This window comes from Lupinus angustifolius, chromosome LG04 (assembly GCF_001865875.1).
Source record: "Lupinus angustifolius cultivar Tanjil chromosome LG04, LupAngTanjil_v1.0, whole genome shotgun sequence".
Classification (NCBI taxonomy): Eukaryota; Viridiplantae; Streptophyta; class Magnoliopsida; order Fabales; family Fabaceae; genus Lupinus; species Lupinus angustifolius.
The window spans coordinates 3,098,830-3,114,916 of record NC_032012.1 but is presented as its reverse complement, the minus strand read 5'-3'; the positions used below and the strand labels follow the sequence as shown (position 1 = coordinate 3,114,916).

At 34.1% G+C, this 16,087-nt stretch overlaps 1 protein-coding gene and 1 pseudogene across 5 annotated transcripts; one reads left to right on the top strand and one right to left on the bottom strand.

Annotated features, from left to right (window-relative positions):
* LOC109345116 (telomere repeat-binding protein 3-like) lies at positions 709–6,096 on the top strand. 5 transcript variants are annotated; one of them, XM_019583923.1, is made up of 10 exons: positions 709–1,017; positions 2,234–2,378; positions 2,474–2,925; positions 2,959–3,272; positions 3,365–3,598; positions 3,689–3,768; positions 3,974–4,206; positions 4,798–5,112; positions 5,190–5,253; positions 5,729–6,096. In XM_019583923.1, exons 2-10 carry the CDS (start codon positions 2,298–2,300, stop codon positions 5,912–5,914), a joined length of 1,959 nt encoding a protein of 652 aa, XP_019439468.1. In that variant the 5' UTR covers positions 709–1,017; positions 2,234–2,297; the 3' UTR covers positions 5,915–6,096. The 5 variants fall into 5 exon arrangements, with proteins under 5 accessions (XP_019439468.1, XP_019439469.1, XP_019439466.1 ...); XM_019583924.1 differs by having other exon boundaries at positions 2,474–2,976; positions 3,079–3,272; XM_019583921.1 differs by having other exon boundaries at positions 2,474–3,272; positions 3,374–3,598.
* LOC109345115 lies at positions 7,884–14,659 on the bottom strand (annotated as a pseudogene).

Sequence of the window (16,087 nt, the reverse complement as noted above, 5' to 3'; positions counted from 1 at the left end):
TATAAAGATTTATATACTATTTTGTATTTTTTATTTAAGAATTATGATGATTAAAATGAGTGATCAATAATACAGTAACAATGTATAAATTTTTTTAACTATCAATATATATATCTTTCTTTTTTCATCATTTTTAAACTATTACCAAACTGAATTGAAATAACCTCACCCAAAACAACAAAAATCATTAACACATAAAAGCTGAGTATTTAAAAAGAGAAGTAGATAAATATTCATATCCAAACTGAACTAAGATGAGCTCAGCCACAAGACACAACCACATTCAAAAAAAGGAAATAAAAAGTGGACCACTATAACCTTGTTCAATTCTCATCTCTTTATTTCCCAGACAAAGGTTTCGTAGGAAGAGAAGCCTCCACGTGGCAGGAGCTATCCTTCCCTGGGTTAAGGAATGGGTAAAAAAGAGAACAATAAGTTGTGGAAAACTATATCCTAAATCTTATCATACATAAAAAAAAGTTATATTAATTAAAAAATTAAATATACATTATTTTGTTGATTTTGTTTTATTGTCATGAATACGAACACTTGAAACCTTATAAAAAAAGGGATTTTGTGGGTGAGAGCGACCTCCTACAGCCGGTAACAATACCTTTTTAACTGGCTAGTCCGGTTATGTGGTGACAAAAGATATAAAGGGTTTAAGGGCACTGTTGCGTGGTTTTTGTTAATGGTATTGGTGGGGTTTTTGTCCTTTTAGAAACTCTCATATCTTCAATTTTTTCTCATTATCCTTCTGCTTCAACCATCTCACAATAACAAATAATTAACAAAAATGAAAAAATGATTTTTTTACCATCTTCAAAGAGAGAAACATAGAAAGTTCATAACTTTGGTGATATAAGATTGTGAATTCCCTTTAGATCTTGCATTTTCAGACAGAAACCTGGGTTTTGGATTTGCACCTCTACATTTTTATGGGTTTCTCCGAAAACTTTGTTTCTTGATCATAGTCTGGTTCCTTGGATCGTTGCTCGAATGTTATTTCTGAATCAGGTGAGTTGGTCTTGGAACTTTTTTTGCATGTCAAAGGTTTTGAATTTCAGGCCTCTTCTTCTTCTTCTACCTGTGATCTAATCATGGTTTTGTGGTGAAGATCGTTTTGTAAATTCTGCGTAGTTCTCTTTGTTTTGGAGCTGCAGAGAAAAGAATTATGGTAGCTTTTTATACAATTTTGTTCTGTCTTATGAAAATGTTTACTTTTTTGTTTTTTGAAAAATATGTGATTGAATTGAGAACTTGAGATCCGAACGTGGAAGTTCGGCTGTGTTTTTCATATGCAACTTGTTTTTGGTTCGTTTCAATTCAAAAAAATTGATATTTTTTGGTTGGTCGTGGACTTTTTTTTCTTCCTGTTGAGTTGGGGTGTATTCAGGTTTTTTGATTTGGTCTAAAACTCTGTATTTCATAGATCAAATAGGTTTTTGTGTTTTGATCTGTGCACAATTATCACAGAGCAACTTCATGCAGCTTGTAACTGCTATTTCTAGTTGTGATGTTGAGTTTTAGTGTTTTATGATCCTTCCACCATTAATTGTTTTTTCTTTCCTTGTGGCTTTGAATTTCGATCATGGGTTTCAATATGATTCTTTTATTTGATTACATCTTTGGAAATGACCATGGAATCAGAATCTTTTTCTCTTAGTTCTGTCACTTTCTTCTAATTCATCAAAATCAATTTTAGAATTCGGGTCTCATGCTATCTCCATTTCCCGTTTCTGCATTTGCTATGGCGTGGATTTGATTTTCTGTCACTTGTATGACAGTTTCCATGCAATTGAAATAAGTAGTTTTTGTTTTTTAATTCTTACCTTGACCGTTTCTTATGTATTTTTGGTAGATTTTGTTTCTCTGATGTCTTGCTTCTTTATTTAGTTACCAAATTAATTTTGTGAATTTTTCTCTCGTTCATGATCTATGATGGCCAAACAAAGGAATTGAAAAGGAGATCTTAATTATCTCCTATAAATCTATACAAATAGAATTTGCCCCATTAATTGAAGCTTAGATTATTAAAGTTGCATTCTTAGTTGGATGTGAAGAACCATTAGTTCTTTGGTTTAAAGAAGCATTTATGTTTTTTACTTTTGATTTGAAGTAGCTGCATATGTCTTATTACAGTGGTGATTAATATTCCTTTACCAATCTGCAAAATCTACCAAAATTGGGAAAATTGACTTGATATATTGTTCTTCCTTTAATTATATGACAGTGACAAGGATCTGCTGCACTGATGCTTTTGGTTATTTGCCGAGCCTTATATGTTTAATTAAGCTATGGTGTTGAAGAAGAGGCTAGGTTATGGATTCAATGGCTTTCAAGTCCCCTTTATACCTCGCCGTCCAAGATCTGCAAGAGTAAGCACCTGCTGAATTATGGCAATTGTTTAGTGGTGTACACTTCTTTTGATTTGGACTCTATTCTAATCGCTTTAAATTTGATAATTGTTCAGAGGAAGTGTCCTTCCAAGAAAGATGATCAAGTTTGTGCCTTTGAACTTCTGGCCTCTTTAGCTGGCAAGTTGTTGGAGGAGGGTGAAAGTTCCGCTTCTAGCAATGCATCTGAATGTAATCATCAGCCTTCCCTTAGCCAAGACGTCAACGAGCTAGATAGGCAAGAAGAAGTTAAACCATTAATAGCCGAGGACATTCATCATGTAAGTTGTGCAGAGAGTATTTCTGTGACTGATGTAGCCTCACAAAATAGTAGTCAGAAACCTCTTCTGCATGCCAAGACTGAATGTGTACTAGGACACAATTCCAGTGTGAAGTCTGAAATTTTCAAATTGGAGAAAAAAATTGAACACCGTCCTAATAGTTATTCTAATAAATTAGTAGAATCACCTGGAGATTTTAGGGGGTCTTGTGATGGTAATGTAAAGAATGGATTTAGACGGGAACTGGAGGCTGGCAGTTCGGGCTTTCAGAGATCAACTTCGGCTGATAAATGTAGTTTGAAGGACCAATTGGAGTTACATGACTCTCCTGCGCTAGTTGACTCAAGCAGCGATGTTAAACCACAATATCATAGGGAGTCTTTTCCCAATGCTTCATTTTCCAAGCATGGGAATGATGTTAAGTTAGGTTTTAGAGATGATGGCGAAAACTTTTTAAGGTGCAATGATGTTTGCAACAAGTCAAAGGCTTTTAGGATTCCACAACACATTGCACACCGGAAAATCAGGAAACAGCTGTTTTCCAAATACTGGAAGGCTGGTCCAAAGTTGAAGGATTGTGAACTTTATAAATCTGGTAAGTTGACTTATAAATGTGCTATCAAATGCAACATATTTTTGTGCATGCTATGACTATTATGAATAAGTTTTTCACTGAAATTAATATAGAATTTGCAGATGTAGAAGTAAAACCTCTTTATCATAAGCGGAAGGCTAGTTATGGTTTCATAACATCTCAGCACAACACTGTTGTTAAGAAGAGGAAATTCTTTGACCGAGTTTCGGGGGTAACTTCTGATGGAGTATTCAGTAGTGAGAGTGTGTCTAATTCACCCGAGAAAGGAATTGATGGAGACAACCCAGACTTATCTGCAAAGATGCACGCTCCTAAGGATTCTCATGGTAATCAATTGTCCGTTCGTTCATTTTGCTTATCTTGGTTGTTCATTACACACAATATTAATTATGTGCTTTTCTGTACCTTATGAACAGTGAAGTTTAGCATTAAGTCATTAAGGATACCAGAAGTATATATTGAGGTTCCTGACACTGCAACTGTTGGTTTTCTAAAGGTATAGAGATAGTTGAATATATGAATATCTATTTGTTTACTTCAAAAATATTATTACTGTTTTCACTTAGCCTCATACACATGTCAATGTGGAGAGTATCAGTTTTTCTCACTTGTGTTTCCCCATTTTCTGTCTTATAACTTGTCTCGTATGACTATTGTTTTGTTGTAACCTTTGCATTGTGTATTTTTAACTTTTTTTGTAGAGGAGAATCATGGAGGAGGTGATGGCTATACTTGAAGATAATGTTCATGTTGGTGTTCTTCTTCAAGAGGAAAAAGTTAAAGATGACAATATAACACTTATGCAGACTGGTATATCTTGCAAAGAAAATCTGGATACTCTAACTTTCGTGTTGGAGCCGAGTTCTCTACTAACTTCTCCAACTGCTTGTGTTGATGATCCTTCTTTTCAATTGGAAACATCCCAGCCTGCTAGGTGAGCTAAACTTGATAACATAGTTTCTTTTAATAACCATAGTAGCGCAGCTGACTTATGAAGGAAAAGTAGGCCTAGATTAATTTATTTTGAAGAAATAAATACAACAACCAAGCTTTAGTCTCATTAGGTGGGGTCAGCTACATAATTCGAATGAGACCATAATGTTATATCGTAAATAATGTCCATTGAAAAAAACATTGATATCTCTCTTGTCTCAACCGTCGCTCAATTATTCTCTCTCATAGCTTCATAGCATGGCTCAAGAGCTTAATCCCCATATAGTTTGCTTAATTTTGTATATCTCCTTGTTCTTATAAACATGGACTAAAATGTTTCTCCTCCGTTCGTCTAGCATCTTCTTAGACCCCATAATCTCATTAAATTGTGAGCCAACTAATGTCCTTCTCTCATAGAGCCTTCTAGGCCTCAATTGGTATATTATGTGGTTCAACCACTTTATTGTTCTCCATCCTTTTCAAAACTTCCTTTTTATCGTAATAACATTTGCTTATGATTCTATTCTAATCATTAGTCGAATATATGCTTTGACATGACACTATATCTAATATTATTATTTAATTTTTCTAGGTCCCCAATAACCCCAATCTTAGAGTCAGGGAATACTGATATTTTGGGCGACTCCTCCTTGCTGACAAATCCAGGCAATGTAATTGAAAGTAAACACGAGTCTACTACTTCCCCGGATGACACTATAGGTGACGAAATAACACCAGATTCCAAAGCGCTGGTTATTGTTCCTACTATCCCTGAAGCATTAGCTGTGGTTCCCGTGAGTCAGAAAACAAACCGTGCTGAGCTTGCCCAGCGTCGAACCAGGAGACCATTCTCTGTGACCGAGGTAGAAGCACTTGTACACATGGTTGAGGAACTTGGAACAGGAAGGTACGATATTATTAATATCTGACTTACCTGCATATTTACAGCAAAACTGGCTCGCTGATAATGTTTACACCATGCAGGTGGCGAGATGTTAAGTTGCGAGCTTTTCAGAATGCAGACCATAGGACTTATGTAGATTTGAAGGTACATTATTTCTTTCCTTTCTTGACACAATGTGTTCTTTATCTTGACAGGTTACTCTGCATGCTTAACTGATAAAAGATAGTATAGATAAGATATTTGAGGCCCTTATGGTTAATTTGGACTTGGCTTGGCCCTCATAATAATTTTTGTTTGCTTCTAAAAGGATTCTTCTACCTATGATAATATGATTAATTTTTGTTAGTCCAATCTCAATTTTGGATAGGTAGATTTGCATTGATTCAATTGAAGTTTATGGTTGGTTTGGTTATTAGTGGCTTGACATATATTTTAAGAGTGTAATATCTATCCACTGTCCGTGTAAATATTTATACATAGTCGATGCATCATCCACCATTCATTTGTATTATTTTTTGGAGAGTGTATGAAACTCTTAAACTGTCAGTACATACATTTTGTTTTTCGTAATTAATGCTACCATTGCGTGGCACATGATATAGCTAATTGGTGTGAACAGGATAAATGGAAAACATTAGTGCACACAGCAAGAATCTCCCCTCAACAGAGGAGAGGAGAGCAAGTACCTCAGGAGCTTTTGGACAGAGTTTTGGCTGCACATGGTTATTGGTCTCAGCACCAAGCCAAACAGAATGTCAAACATCAAGCTATGCCTGCAATATTGAATGTGTCTAATCACTTGTGATAGTGTAAAAAGGACTAATTTGTTGACATGACAGAGAGGAAAACAAACTTGTACATTTTGATTCAATTTCATGTAATATTTGCATACCAAATTCTTTTGCCAGCCTTTAATTTGCATGCAAGGTTGGTCTTTGTATATGATTTGATGCAATAAATGTTATAACTGGGAACTCATTCTCTTTATATGTGATAACCTCGTACACTGGGTCGTCTGAAAGAACATTATAGCAGTAGCAAAGGAAAATTCAAATGTTATATTTGTAAAGTTCATTCTGTTAATGGAAGTTGTCAATGGATGTTATTTTTCCTGTTTGTTTGATTTGTTACTCTCTATTTGTCAATTATTTTCTGTTTAATTTAAATCACTTTATACTATAATTCACTCTGTTTAAATTTCTGTATATATATACCATATTTTATTTAACTTAATTATATTCATTAATTATTTTTTTGTTTAAAAGATTACACTATGGGATAATTGGTATAATGATGTATATAAATTAAGGGTTATATAGGTACAAAAAAAATGAAATGGACAATTTATGTAATTTTACTAAAACTTATAAAATGGGAATGAAATTCAATCTAAAATGATAAAAGTATTAATATCCTCTCGGCCAATTATTTGTTAATGGATGATTGTTAAAAGATGAACCATATTTGCTTGCAAACTTAGAGCAACCACAATTATTGTTCTTAACATTATTCTTAAACAAGAACAATTATTGATTATTCTTAACCAAAAGAAAAAGAAGATAGAAAAATGTTATACGAAAAAGATAGATTTAGTGAAACCCAAATATGAATAAGAATGACATTTATCATTGTAAAAAAAGTAGATGTTATTATTCATGGTGAGTTATAATAAATTTTAAAATAATCGTGCAACACCTAAATAAGAATAAATATATTGTTTCTGAGGATAATGTTTGGCCCCACTATTATTGTAACTTTATAATTCACTTTATTTGACGTGAACAATTTGGATTTCAGTACATTGTCGCTGTACTAAAGAATATTCTTTCTTCAAGATCCTTATCCGCATTTTGCACTAAATGTGATGTGCATGTACACCATAAAAATTTCTTCCATTAAAAAATCATTACTATAATTTTTTTACGAGAGAAGAAAATCAGTTATTCCCTCTTTCTCTAATTATAAGCTACTTCAACCTAATTTATTTGGATTAGAAAAATGATAAAAATAGTTATTATTCTCATATTCATTAAAAACTATGTTAAGAACATCCACAATGGTGCAATGCATTTTTTGTTCTTAAATGAGCCACATTGATTATTTTATATTTATTTATACATTCCAACAACTTAAACAACTTAAATCAAAATCATCTCCAATAGTACAACTCTGTTTTCATTCTTAAATGAACCTCACAAACCTACCCTATATTTATCTTCTTCACTTTTATTTTATTTTATTTAATAATGATATCTTCTCTCTTCTAACATTTTTTTTAATACAATCTCAACTATAAGTATGGTGCCTATCTTGTTCACTATTGCGAAATAAACACAAAAACAGTCCTTCTCATGAAAAAATTGAAAAAAAAAATTCTTATTTAGCTATGAACTTAATTTTTTTCAACACTATAGGTGCTCAATATTCTAAAATTATCCGTCCATATATCATGTAATTATTATAACCGTATTTTATATAAGTTATTCGGAATGCACCAAACAAATATATAAGTTATTAGGTACTACCTAAACATTATAAAAAACTTATACTTATAAACAACGAAATTGTCTAAAATGTGATTTATAAATAACTTTTTAAGTTTTATGGCTTAGATATATTTAATACTTAAAGTTGCTACCTAATAAAAACTTGCCCATAAGGCTAGATATTTATTTTTCTGATTCTGGAACTACCAATTCATAGCTCATTCACATTTTTACTCCATGCAATGTTGCAAACCTACATGGTATGATTATGCATTAGATTAGTCTTATGAGAATGTGATGCATATGTATTATTGTGATGCATTCATTACTACTACAAGTCTCAGTGGACAAAAAAGAGCTAAGAGATAAATCTACCAAGTCAATTACAAAGATAAATCTACAAGCCTGGCTTCGCTTTTTTCATAATAATCCATCTTACTGAAAGTTTGTGTATAGAATTGCGGCGCTGACGCATAATCAGCAGCCCCACCCCACGCATCAATTACTGGATAAAGAGCTCTAACTATTTTTAAAGGCGATCCACAAGGTCTAATCATACCAATTCCGGCTTCGAGGCGATACCAGGGAAAAGGGAGCTTCCACCAGTCACAAGTATGGAACTAGTCAATCTCTCTTCTAAGCTCTTATCCATGTATGGTAACCTTCTTAATGAGACCCCTGCCATCTCATCTAATCCTAACTGATCAACCGCAATCCAGTTTGGACTAAACAGAATTTCGGGGCATCTGAAAAATCTTCTTTGGTGAGAGAATGCGAACGTGGCACATCAGCAGGTTCAAGGGTACTTGCTTCTGTCTTCAGCACAAATGTTGGGTCCAAGTCCAACCGAAGCAACAATTCGATTTTTGTTGTTGTTATGCATCAAGACACTATTTACAAGGGTGATTTAATAAAACCATGCCAATTGCTAATAAACTGTACACCAATACATAATAGCTGTAAGCTTAACATCGCAAAAGAAATAACCTAACCTGGAGCCTCAAAGAGATGCGAGATAGTTCTGTTTCATCCCGATCTGGTCCATCATCGTTCGTCATCATCATTATCTTTGCTCATCAGTTTGTAAAGTTGCCAATCTTCATCTTTGGCGCCAAATGTATCCTCACCCTTACCGCGATCAAAAGCAGCAGCTGTCAAGAGGCGCATCCTTTCCCTTTGAGCAGCACCCAGTCTCTCACCACGGCCAACACCTCCAGACAAATTATTTCCATTGGTATGGCCACCTCCATTTGTCTTGAGCCGTTTTCGCTGGTCAACTTTATTCAAAAGGTCTTTGTTTATCTAGCATGCAATTGTTCCAAGTAAAGCTCTGGGTTCTCTCTACAGTAATAAGAGAAAAAACCAAAAAGAAATGTTTAGAGTATAATATACAAGTACTGGATCCTTTACATTATTCAAGTCATGTACTGTGCAAAAGCCATGCCCGAAAAAATAGTTAAAGCATATAGTACCGTAGACACTATTCCCTCTCTTGTTAAGGCCTCTAGTAACCTTAAATTAGACAGAAGGTGTATTCCTCTCTCATTTAGTTGTACCCATGTGACCATGTTAAAAATGATTGAAAGCCCTTATACTCACATAAACAAGCAACAAAATAATTTAAAATAAAATAAAGCATGAACTGATGAAACATAGAGGTGTTTCTCCTCCTCAAGGTGTTGTTTCCTCTCTCGTTCCAATTCTTCTTCATGGCGCTTCTGTTTTAATCGCTCTCGTCCTTCAAACATGGATTTGAGTGATAAACGTTTCTTCTTTTCAATGAGCTATCAATAGAGCACAACAATGAATATTGTGAACTTCACTAGGCACAAAGAACAGCATGCAAAGAAATGACTTGCATATTAAGATTGTAAGCAAATATGTCTCGGAGCAAAACATTTACTAGTACATTTAAGGGGTCGGAAAACAGGTAGTTCAATCTAATGATGAATGTGATCAGCTATTTGATACGCAAACTGACCTGGTCTGGGGTCAGCATGTCATCGGGGCAGATTCTATCTCCTTCCGAGATTCTAGCCAGTCTCTGCTAGGAAAGATGGAATGTTCCTATCTCCAACTTGTTTGAGCTGATCTAAAAGAAATTTCAAGCCATGTAATTCATTTTCCAGTTCATTTATCTTAGATGACCTCTTCGCCTCAGCCATTTCTCCAATCTTTGACCTTGTTTCTCTTTTATTGCTGCTTTTCTGGCAATCTCATTCTCAGAAGGAGGCTCGTCAGTCGGGGGAGGAACCCAAGGGAGCTGCCAGCATCTGGTCTTTTCTTCAGCCTCCTTGGCTCCTTTCTGCCAGATGATTAATGAAGTAAAGTCTCAGAAACAATAGGGCTTAGGAAACAGTTGTAACCCAAAAAAAAGAAAGCCCGACAAACATAGACAGAATAGAACAATTCTTACCTGAAACAACCAAGCTTCAGAAACATAGTCTGGTGCAATATAACAATGTTCCATCTTCAAGTCTTCGACCTTTTCCCATGTAAATCTAGTCCTGCATTGAGAATTTAATGAAACTTAATAGGTACTAAGTATTTAGCACTCAGTTGGACAATAACAGAAGCTAGTGATTTAATTACTCACATATGAGAACGATATTTAAGTGAAAGAAGTTGCTTTCAATAATCAGTCACATGGTATCCACCAACATTAATGCAGCAGCTTCCTTTATAAATAGGCTCCCCATCTACAAACCGGAAAAAAACATTGCTATAAAGAATATTTAACACATTACACACTTGGTAAGCGATCTAAATGCTATCAGCAACTCTGCTATATAGAAGAACTGAAATACTGGATTTTTACATATTTCAGAAAACCAATTACCTATTTTTTATATATAGGAGTTCCTTATTCTTATATCAGTAAATCTTTTCGCTAGAGGCATATCCTCCTTCACAGAAAAGTAGGAACAGCTTTTGCTCTCAAGTCTCAACTACTCACACCCTCTTTCACTCGCTAGAGGCACATCAACCTTTTAATGTTTTTTTAACAGAAAGACCATAATAATGTCCCTTTATCTGTAGGTAGTAGTATACACCAAAATATCTTGACAATAAATAAACAAGACGCAGCCAGGCACGGCGCAGCTAAGAGCAAAATGAGGCATAGAGATACAAAAATTACATGCAACTGCTAACAAAGGCACATGCAGGTGCAAAAAGGAGAGTTGTTTCCATTACATTACAGCCCTCCCTCAGTGAGACATTCAACAAAGGCTCAAGAGAAAAGCAAGCACATAAAACAATATTAGCTATTATAATTACAATAACGACTATAACATACAAAACATATAGCATTTACAAATTTAACTATAATAATCTGCATCAAAGGATTATAAGCTCATTTCCATGACATATAAAACCCGTAGTGTTAATAACATAAAAAGAATACTGGTATCACATGGGTTGTAGTAAATTCAGGACACATAGCAAGACCATCTTTATCACAAACTCCTCATTGTTGATTATACTTATAATAGCTGAATGCTGCATCAACAGCAAAGGCTGCCATTGGCATAAAGAGAAAACCACAGATAGCTTTGTGAGTAAAATAGTGACAACTACGAGATACACTGAATATAATATTTTCTTTTAGGGCTTTACATAGAAATTGTTTTTCCCTTTGAGAATGGATCATGTGGTATGGATTGGGCATAAGCCATAAGGTAGCAGGCCAGCCAACATTTCTGCTTCGACTAAGGCCGCTTGTAAAATATGAAGACTATATTTCTGGTAAGGTTAACAATGTATCAATACCTATAGACGGAACTCCATAAGTCTCGAAAAGAAGTTCTCCCATTTTACTATGAGACTGAACTGGGTTGCATACACATTCTGTGATTAGGACATGATGATCATTCTGCTCTGGCACTAAACATAAAAATAGAAGAGTGGGTTAAAATTATGCAAATCCTAGAATGGCCAAAACAACGAAAATATGCATTTACTAAACCAAGGATCTCCTAGGCAACAAAATCATGCCGACCACCAAGTTTTACTTGCACTCCAAACTTAATCACATCAGAGTTTAATATCACTATACAATATCAACAGCTATGAAGCACGGATTCGTCGAACACCCTCGCATGTCGGTGTCCGACACGGATACACTCGAATTCACGAAGGATATGTATCCCTAGAGTATCCAAAAATTAAAAAATAAAATAAAATAAATAAATATCAAGACACGTATTAGATTCGTTTTCAATAAACACCAACTTATTTAAAGGCCACAAAGACTAATACCATACCGACTCTCCGATCCACAACATCACCGTCAAAGAGGAGATGAAACTGATATTATTTTTATTTCTAGGGCTAGACAATAAGTAATTTTATGAATTATTCTACTATATTTTCTAGTTTTGGTACTTGGAATTTTGGAGGACAATGATTTTCAATTTCCATTATATTTTTTACTTTGGATATTTTTAGATATTTTGATTTACACTTACAATTTTATTATATTTTATGTGTTTTTTATTATTTCATACACGTATCCTTGAACGTATCGTATCCTATATTTTAGAAAAAATACGTGTCAACGTATTGGATACGTATCGTATCCGATACACGTATCCGTATCTGTGCTTCATAGATCAACAGCATAAAAACAAACTGCATGCTAGTGAATGAAAATGAAAAAAAAAAAAAACACTGTTCCACATACAGCCATACCCGTGATCCATTTGCACCCAACCGGTCAAATCCAAAGTCAAGAATCTGTAGATGAAAGAAAATGTCAGCAATGCCTTCCTTGACAAGTTCTTCAGAATAAATGAAGCAAACACTTTAAGCATGTCGACAAGTGTGACCTTATTTAAAAAAAATTAGCATGGTTCCCCTCCTTCCTAGCTAGCTGTTATGAGCCTATGATTCCATATCAAGCCCCACTATATCACATAAGTTTATCTATTTACTTCGTCTCAGCATTGCCTAGAGCAAGGCACCACTGTCATTGTACTGGTGCTAGGACCGTAGGACTAGTGGGAAGTATCAATACGTAAGACCGTGAAGAAATGTTGAGATCTAGAATAGAAAATTATAATTATGAGATTTATCTATGAAGAAACCCTTATGCAATAGTTAAATATATATCGGCAGGATGCAACAGCTGATATCTATCCAGGGCAAAAGAGAAGATATTTTGACACATTTAGTTAGTAAATAAATATCTAAGCAGGATTCAGGTATTGCTTCTTGTATTCAATTTGGCTGAACCCTGAATCAACAACTAAACAGCATGGATATCTCTTTTAGTCCAAATGGATCTTAAAGCAATAACAGAAGTGACGCTACAATAAGTTCTCATCAAGTACAACTTCTAGTTATCAATAAAAAAAGGGCATGACATGCAATCACCAAAATAGACCATAGCCTGAATAAGAAGTGCAACTTCAAACACATATAGCACACATTACAGAACCAAATATCACAGACTAGTAGATGATCATTGGAAATTGAATCCTTAAACATATCACAAATAATACCCAAAAGGTTCAAAACACTAGTCCTATTTTCCTTCCTATATTTACAAAAAAGTAACCAGAGGATACTTACATATTCCATTGTTTCAAATTGGCAAACAACATTGCTGTCAAATGCTGAGGGTGGTCTAGAGCGAGTGCGATCAAAGTATTTCAATAATGCTGGATCATGGTCACCCACAATAGTGACAGTTTCTCCTGTTTTACAGAATGTTAAAGAATAACCATTCAATACAAGACATAATTGTCATTTTCTTTGCTGACTTTCATGCAGATTCTTCTTAAATAATAAAAAGGTTCAACAACAAAAACCAAGTCTTAATCCCACTAGGTGGGAATAAAAGGGTCAGACTTAATAAATACATGTCAATTCTTACAGAATGTAGTAAAAAATAATCATCCAACACGTAACATAACAGTGTTTCTGTATGCTTAATAGCAAATACAACAAGGCATTGTTCAAGTGGTGTAAGACCCGCTAGATCTTCAGGATGACCAAAAGGCCAATGGTTCGATTCCTGAGAGCGACGCTTGTTGGGAGCCATGCACCCTGAAAGGGATTAATTCCTTACACATAGTGTGAGGGATACCCTTGATAGTATCAAAAAAATACAATCTTCACATACATAAGGGCATAAATTCAGAAATAAATCATGGGGAAGTTATAAAGGAATCCAAGATAGAAACCTTACATTGGAAATTTGTGTATACAAATATATTAGTAGTTTAAAATATATGATTTCCAATGCAATGTTTCTATTTTATTATTTACCCAAGGTCCAGAGCAATTTTTTTATTGAGTTTAATTTGTGTAAAGTTTTTAGGAGGTAACATCACCTGTACAACTATGTGTACTCTTTGTGCCACTACTCAAATTGGTAACGAAAACGAAATTTAAAATTACGGTTTAAATATTAAATAAGTATTGAAATGTATCACATAGAATAAGAAACAGTTAGACCTTTAATCTTTTTTGTTAGCTCATATTCAACTATATTTTGTTTCTTTCCAACTATAATAAAAAGAATGGTGATAGTGTAGGAACATATGATACCAGTGATTTTATGGCGTGGCCTTTGCACAATGTTGCGGAAAATAACACAGGTTTCACTATCTCCTGCTCATCTAACAATTCACCAAAAGAAACGAACTTTAAACTTAAATTCAGAACCCATTTGTATCCAATTCCAAAACAAAACACGCCCACCAACAAAAACAAAAAAGTTCAAATTTTGAGGTGGAATTAGGGTTCAAGAGAGTACCCAATACGGAAATAGGAGTGGTTGAACTGAAGAGGTTGTAATCAGATTGGCGCTGAATTTTGGAAATGAATGGCATTGTTGTTGAAACAGGAGAAAACAAAGTGGGTTTAGAGAGGAACAGTGTATGGTAAGTTTCATGAAGACAAATGGTAAACGACAATCTAAGGAAACAGACATGGTGGACTCCGAAATTTGCTTCACAACACAGTTCAGATAACTCAAACCGGTTCTTGTCGGGTGAAGCTGAAACGGGTCGTTGATGGCCGAATTTATTTGTTTTTCTTTAGGGCGAAGCCCGCTAGGGAAAATTTACAAGGCAGCCATGTGATTACTGCTTGTAAGTTAGAATAAGGGCAAACGAAAAAAAAATAACCAAGAAAAAGTTTTATATATTGGATTATCATTTGTTGTTCATATTTATTATTATTTGTCTTCTAAAAAATAATATAAATGAATATTAAATAATATATTGATTGTATAAGTGTTTATATTTTTTGGTACTACTAAGGGTATTCTTTATCTTTTATGAGTAATGAATTAATTCCTTTAGGATTTATGGTTGTCTTCTCAACAAATATCGCTCACAGTAATCAAACTTTCGAATTTAAGGTTCAGTGGATTTTACAATCTAAATTTTCATAGATAAGTGGGACTAACTATCCCAACGGGTATTTTTTCCATCCACAAGACTCGAATATGAGTTCTTGCTTAAGGGGAATCATATATGTACCATTTGAACCAATGCCTGTTGGTAACTTTAATTATAATTTGAAACTGAACAAATTGTCTGCTAATTTTTGCAAAATTCTATTAATATTTATCTTTTTTCATTACCCTTATCTAAAACGTGTTTATGCCACTTAAAAAACGTGTTTATGAAAGTGCACTTCCAAAAACATGTTTAATAAAAAATAGTCACTCAAATTTTTACACAAAAAATAATTTGGAATCAGGAATGCTATTACCTATTTGGTTTCGTCATACCCATATTTATTAGTATGAGAATCCACTATCATGCAACATTCTCATGCAAGTCAATCCATGAATGCTTATCCTGCACTCAAGAAGACTTCAATTTCACCTGAAATTTTAAATGAGAGCTTACAATACGTCACTCCTTTAGGTTGTTGTTGCATTAAATTGTGTGGTAATTACATATGGTTCTGAGAAAATATGGTTGATGTGGTCACAATGTGATAGGGCCTCCATTGTTTCTTTAAGGCCCAACTATACCAAACTAGCCTGGTTGGATAATTGCATATTATATTAATTTAATTATTTTAAGTATTGTTAATTGTTCTTAATTAGTCAACTGCTTTTAAACTTCCTTAGTTGTAGGATCTGACCAAATGTATAGTCTAGATTATGTGACAGTTATATGTTGTATCTATATATATTCTCTATTAAGTATTGGAAATAAACATGAAGTAAATTTCTAGAATTCTATTTTCTAGTTTTACTTATTGCTATCCTTACTCAATTAAGAAACTCTCTAAACATTTTGGTGTTTTCATTACCCTCAATGCCTCCTAAAAATTCACACAAAGAACCTGATAAATCTTTTTTCTAGAGAAACTAAAAGAACATCAAGATCAACATGATATTCAGCATGACACTCTTATTATTGTTTTACACACACTCATTGATAAATTGGCTGCAATTCATGTTGAAAAACCTGTCCAATCCTAACCCCCTACTATTCCCTATGCTCCCAATTCTTCCTCCCATA

Bases quoted from the DNA above. Each gene is read 5' to 3' on its own strand.
- LOC109345116 (XM_019583919.1), top strand. From the start codon at position 2,298: ATGGTGTTGAAGAAGAGGCTAGGTTATGGATTCAATGGCTTTCAAGTC. The intron at 3,273-3,364 runs GTAAGTTGACTT...AAATTAATATAG, and splicing joins TTGTGAACTTTATAAATCTG to AATTTGCAGATGTAGAAGTA. The intron at 5,254-5,728 runs GTACATTATTTC...TGGTGTGAACAG, and splicing joins GGACTTATGTAGATTTGAAG to GATAAATGGAAAACATTAGT.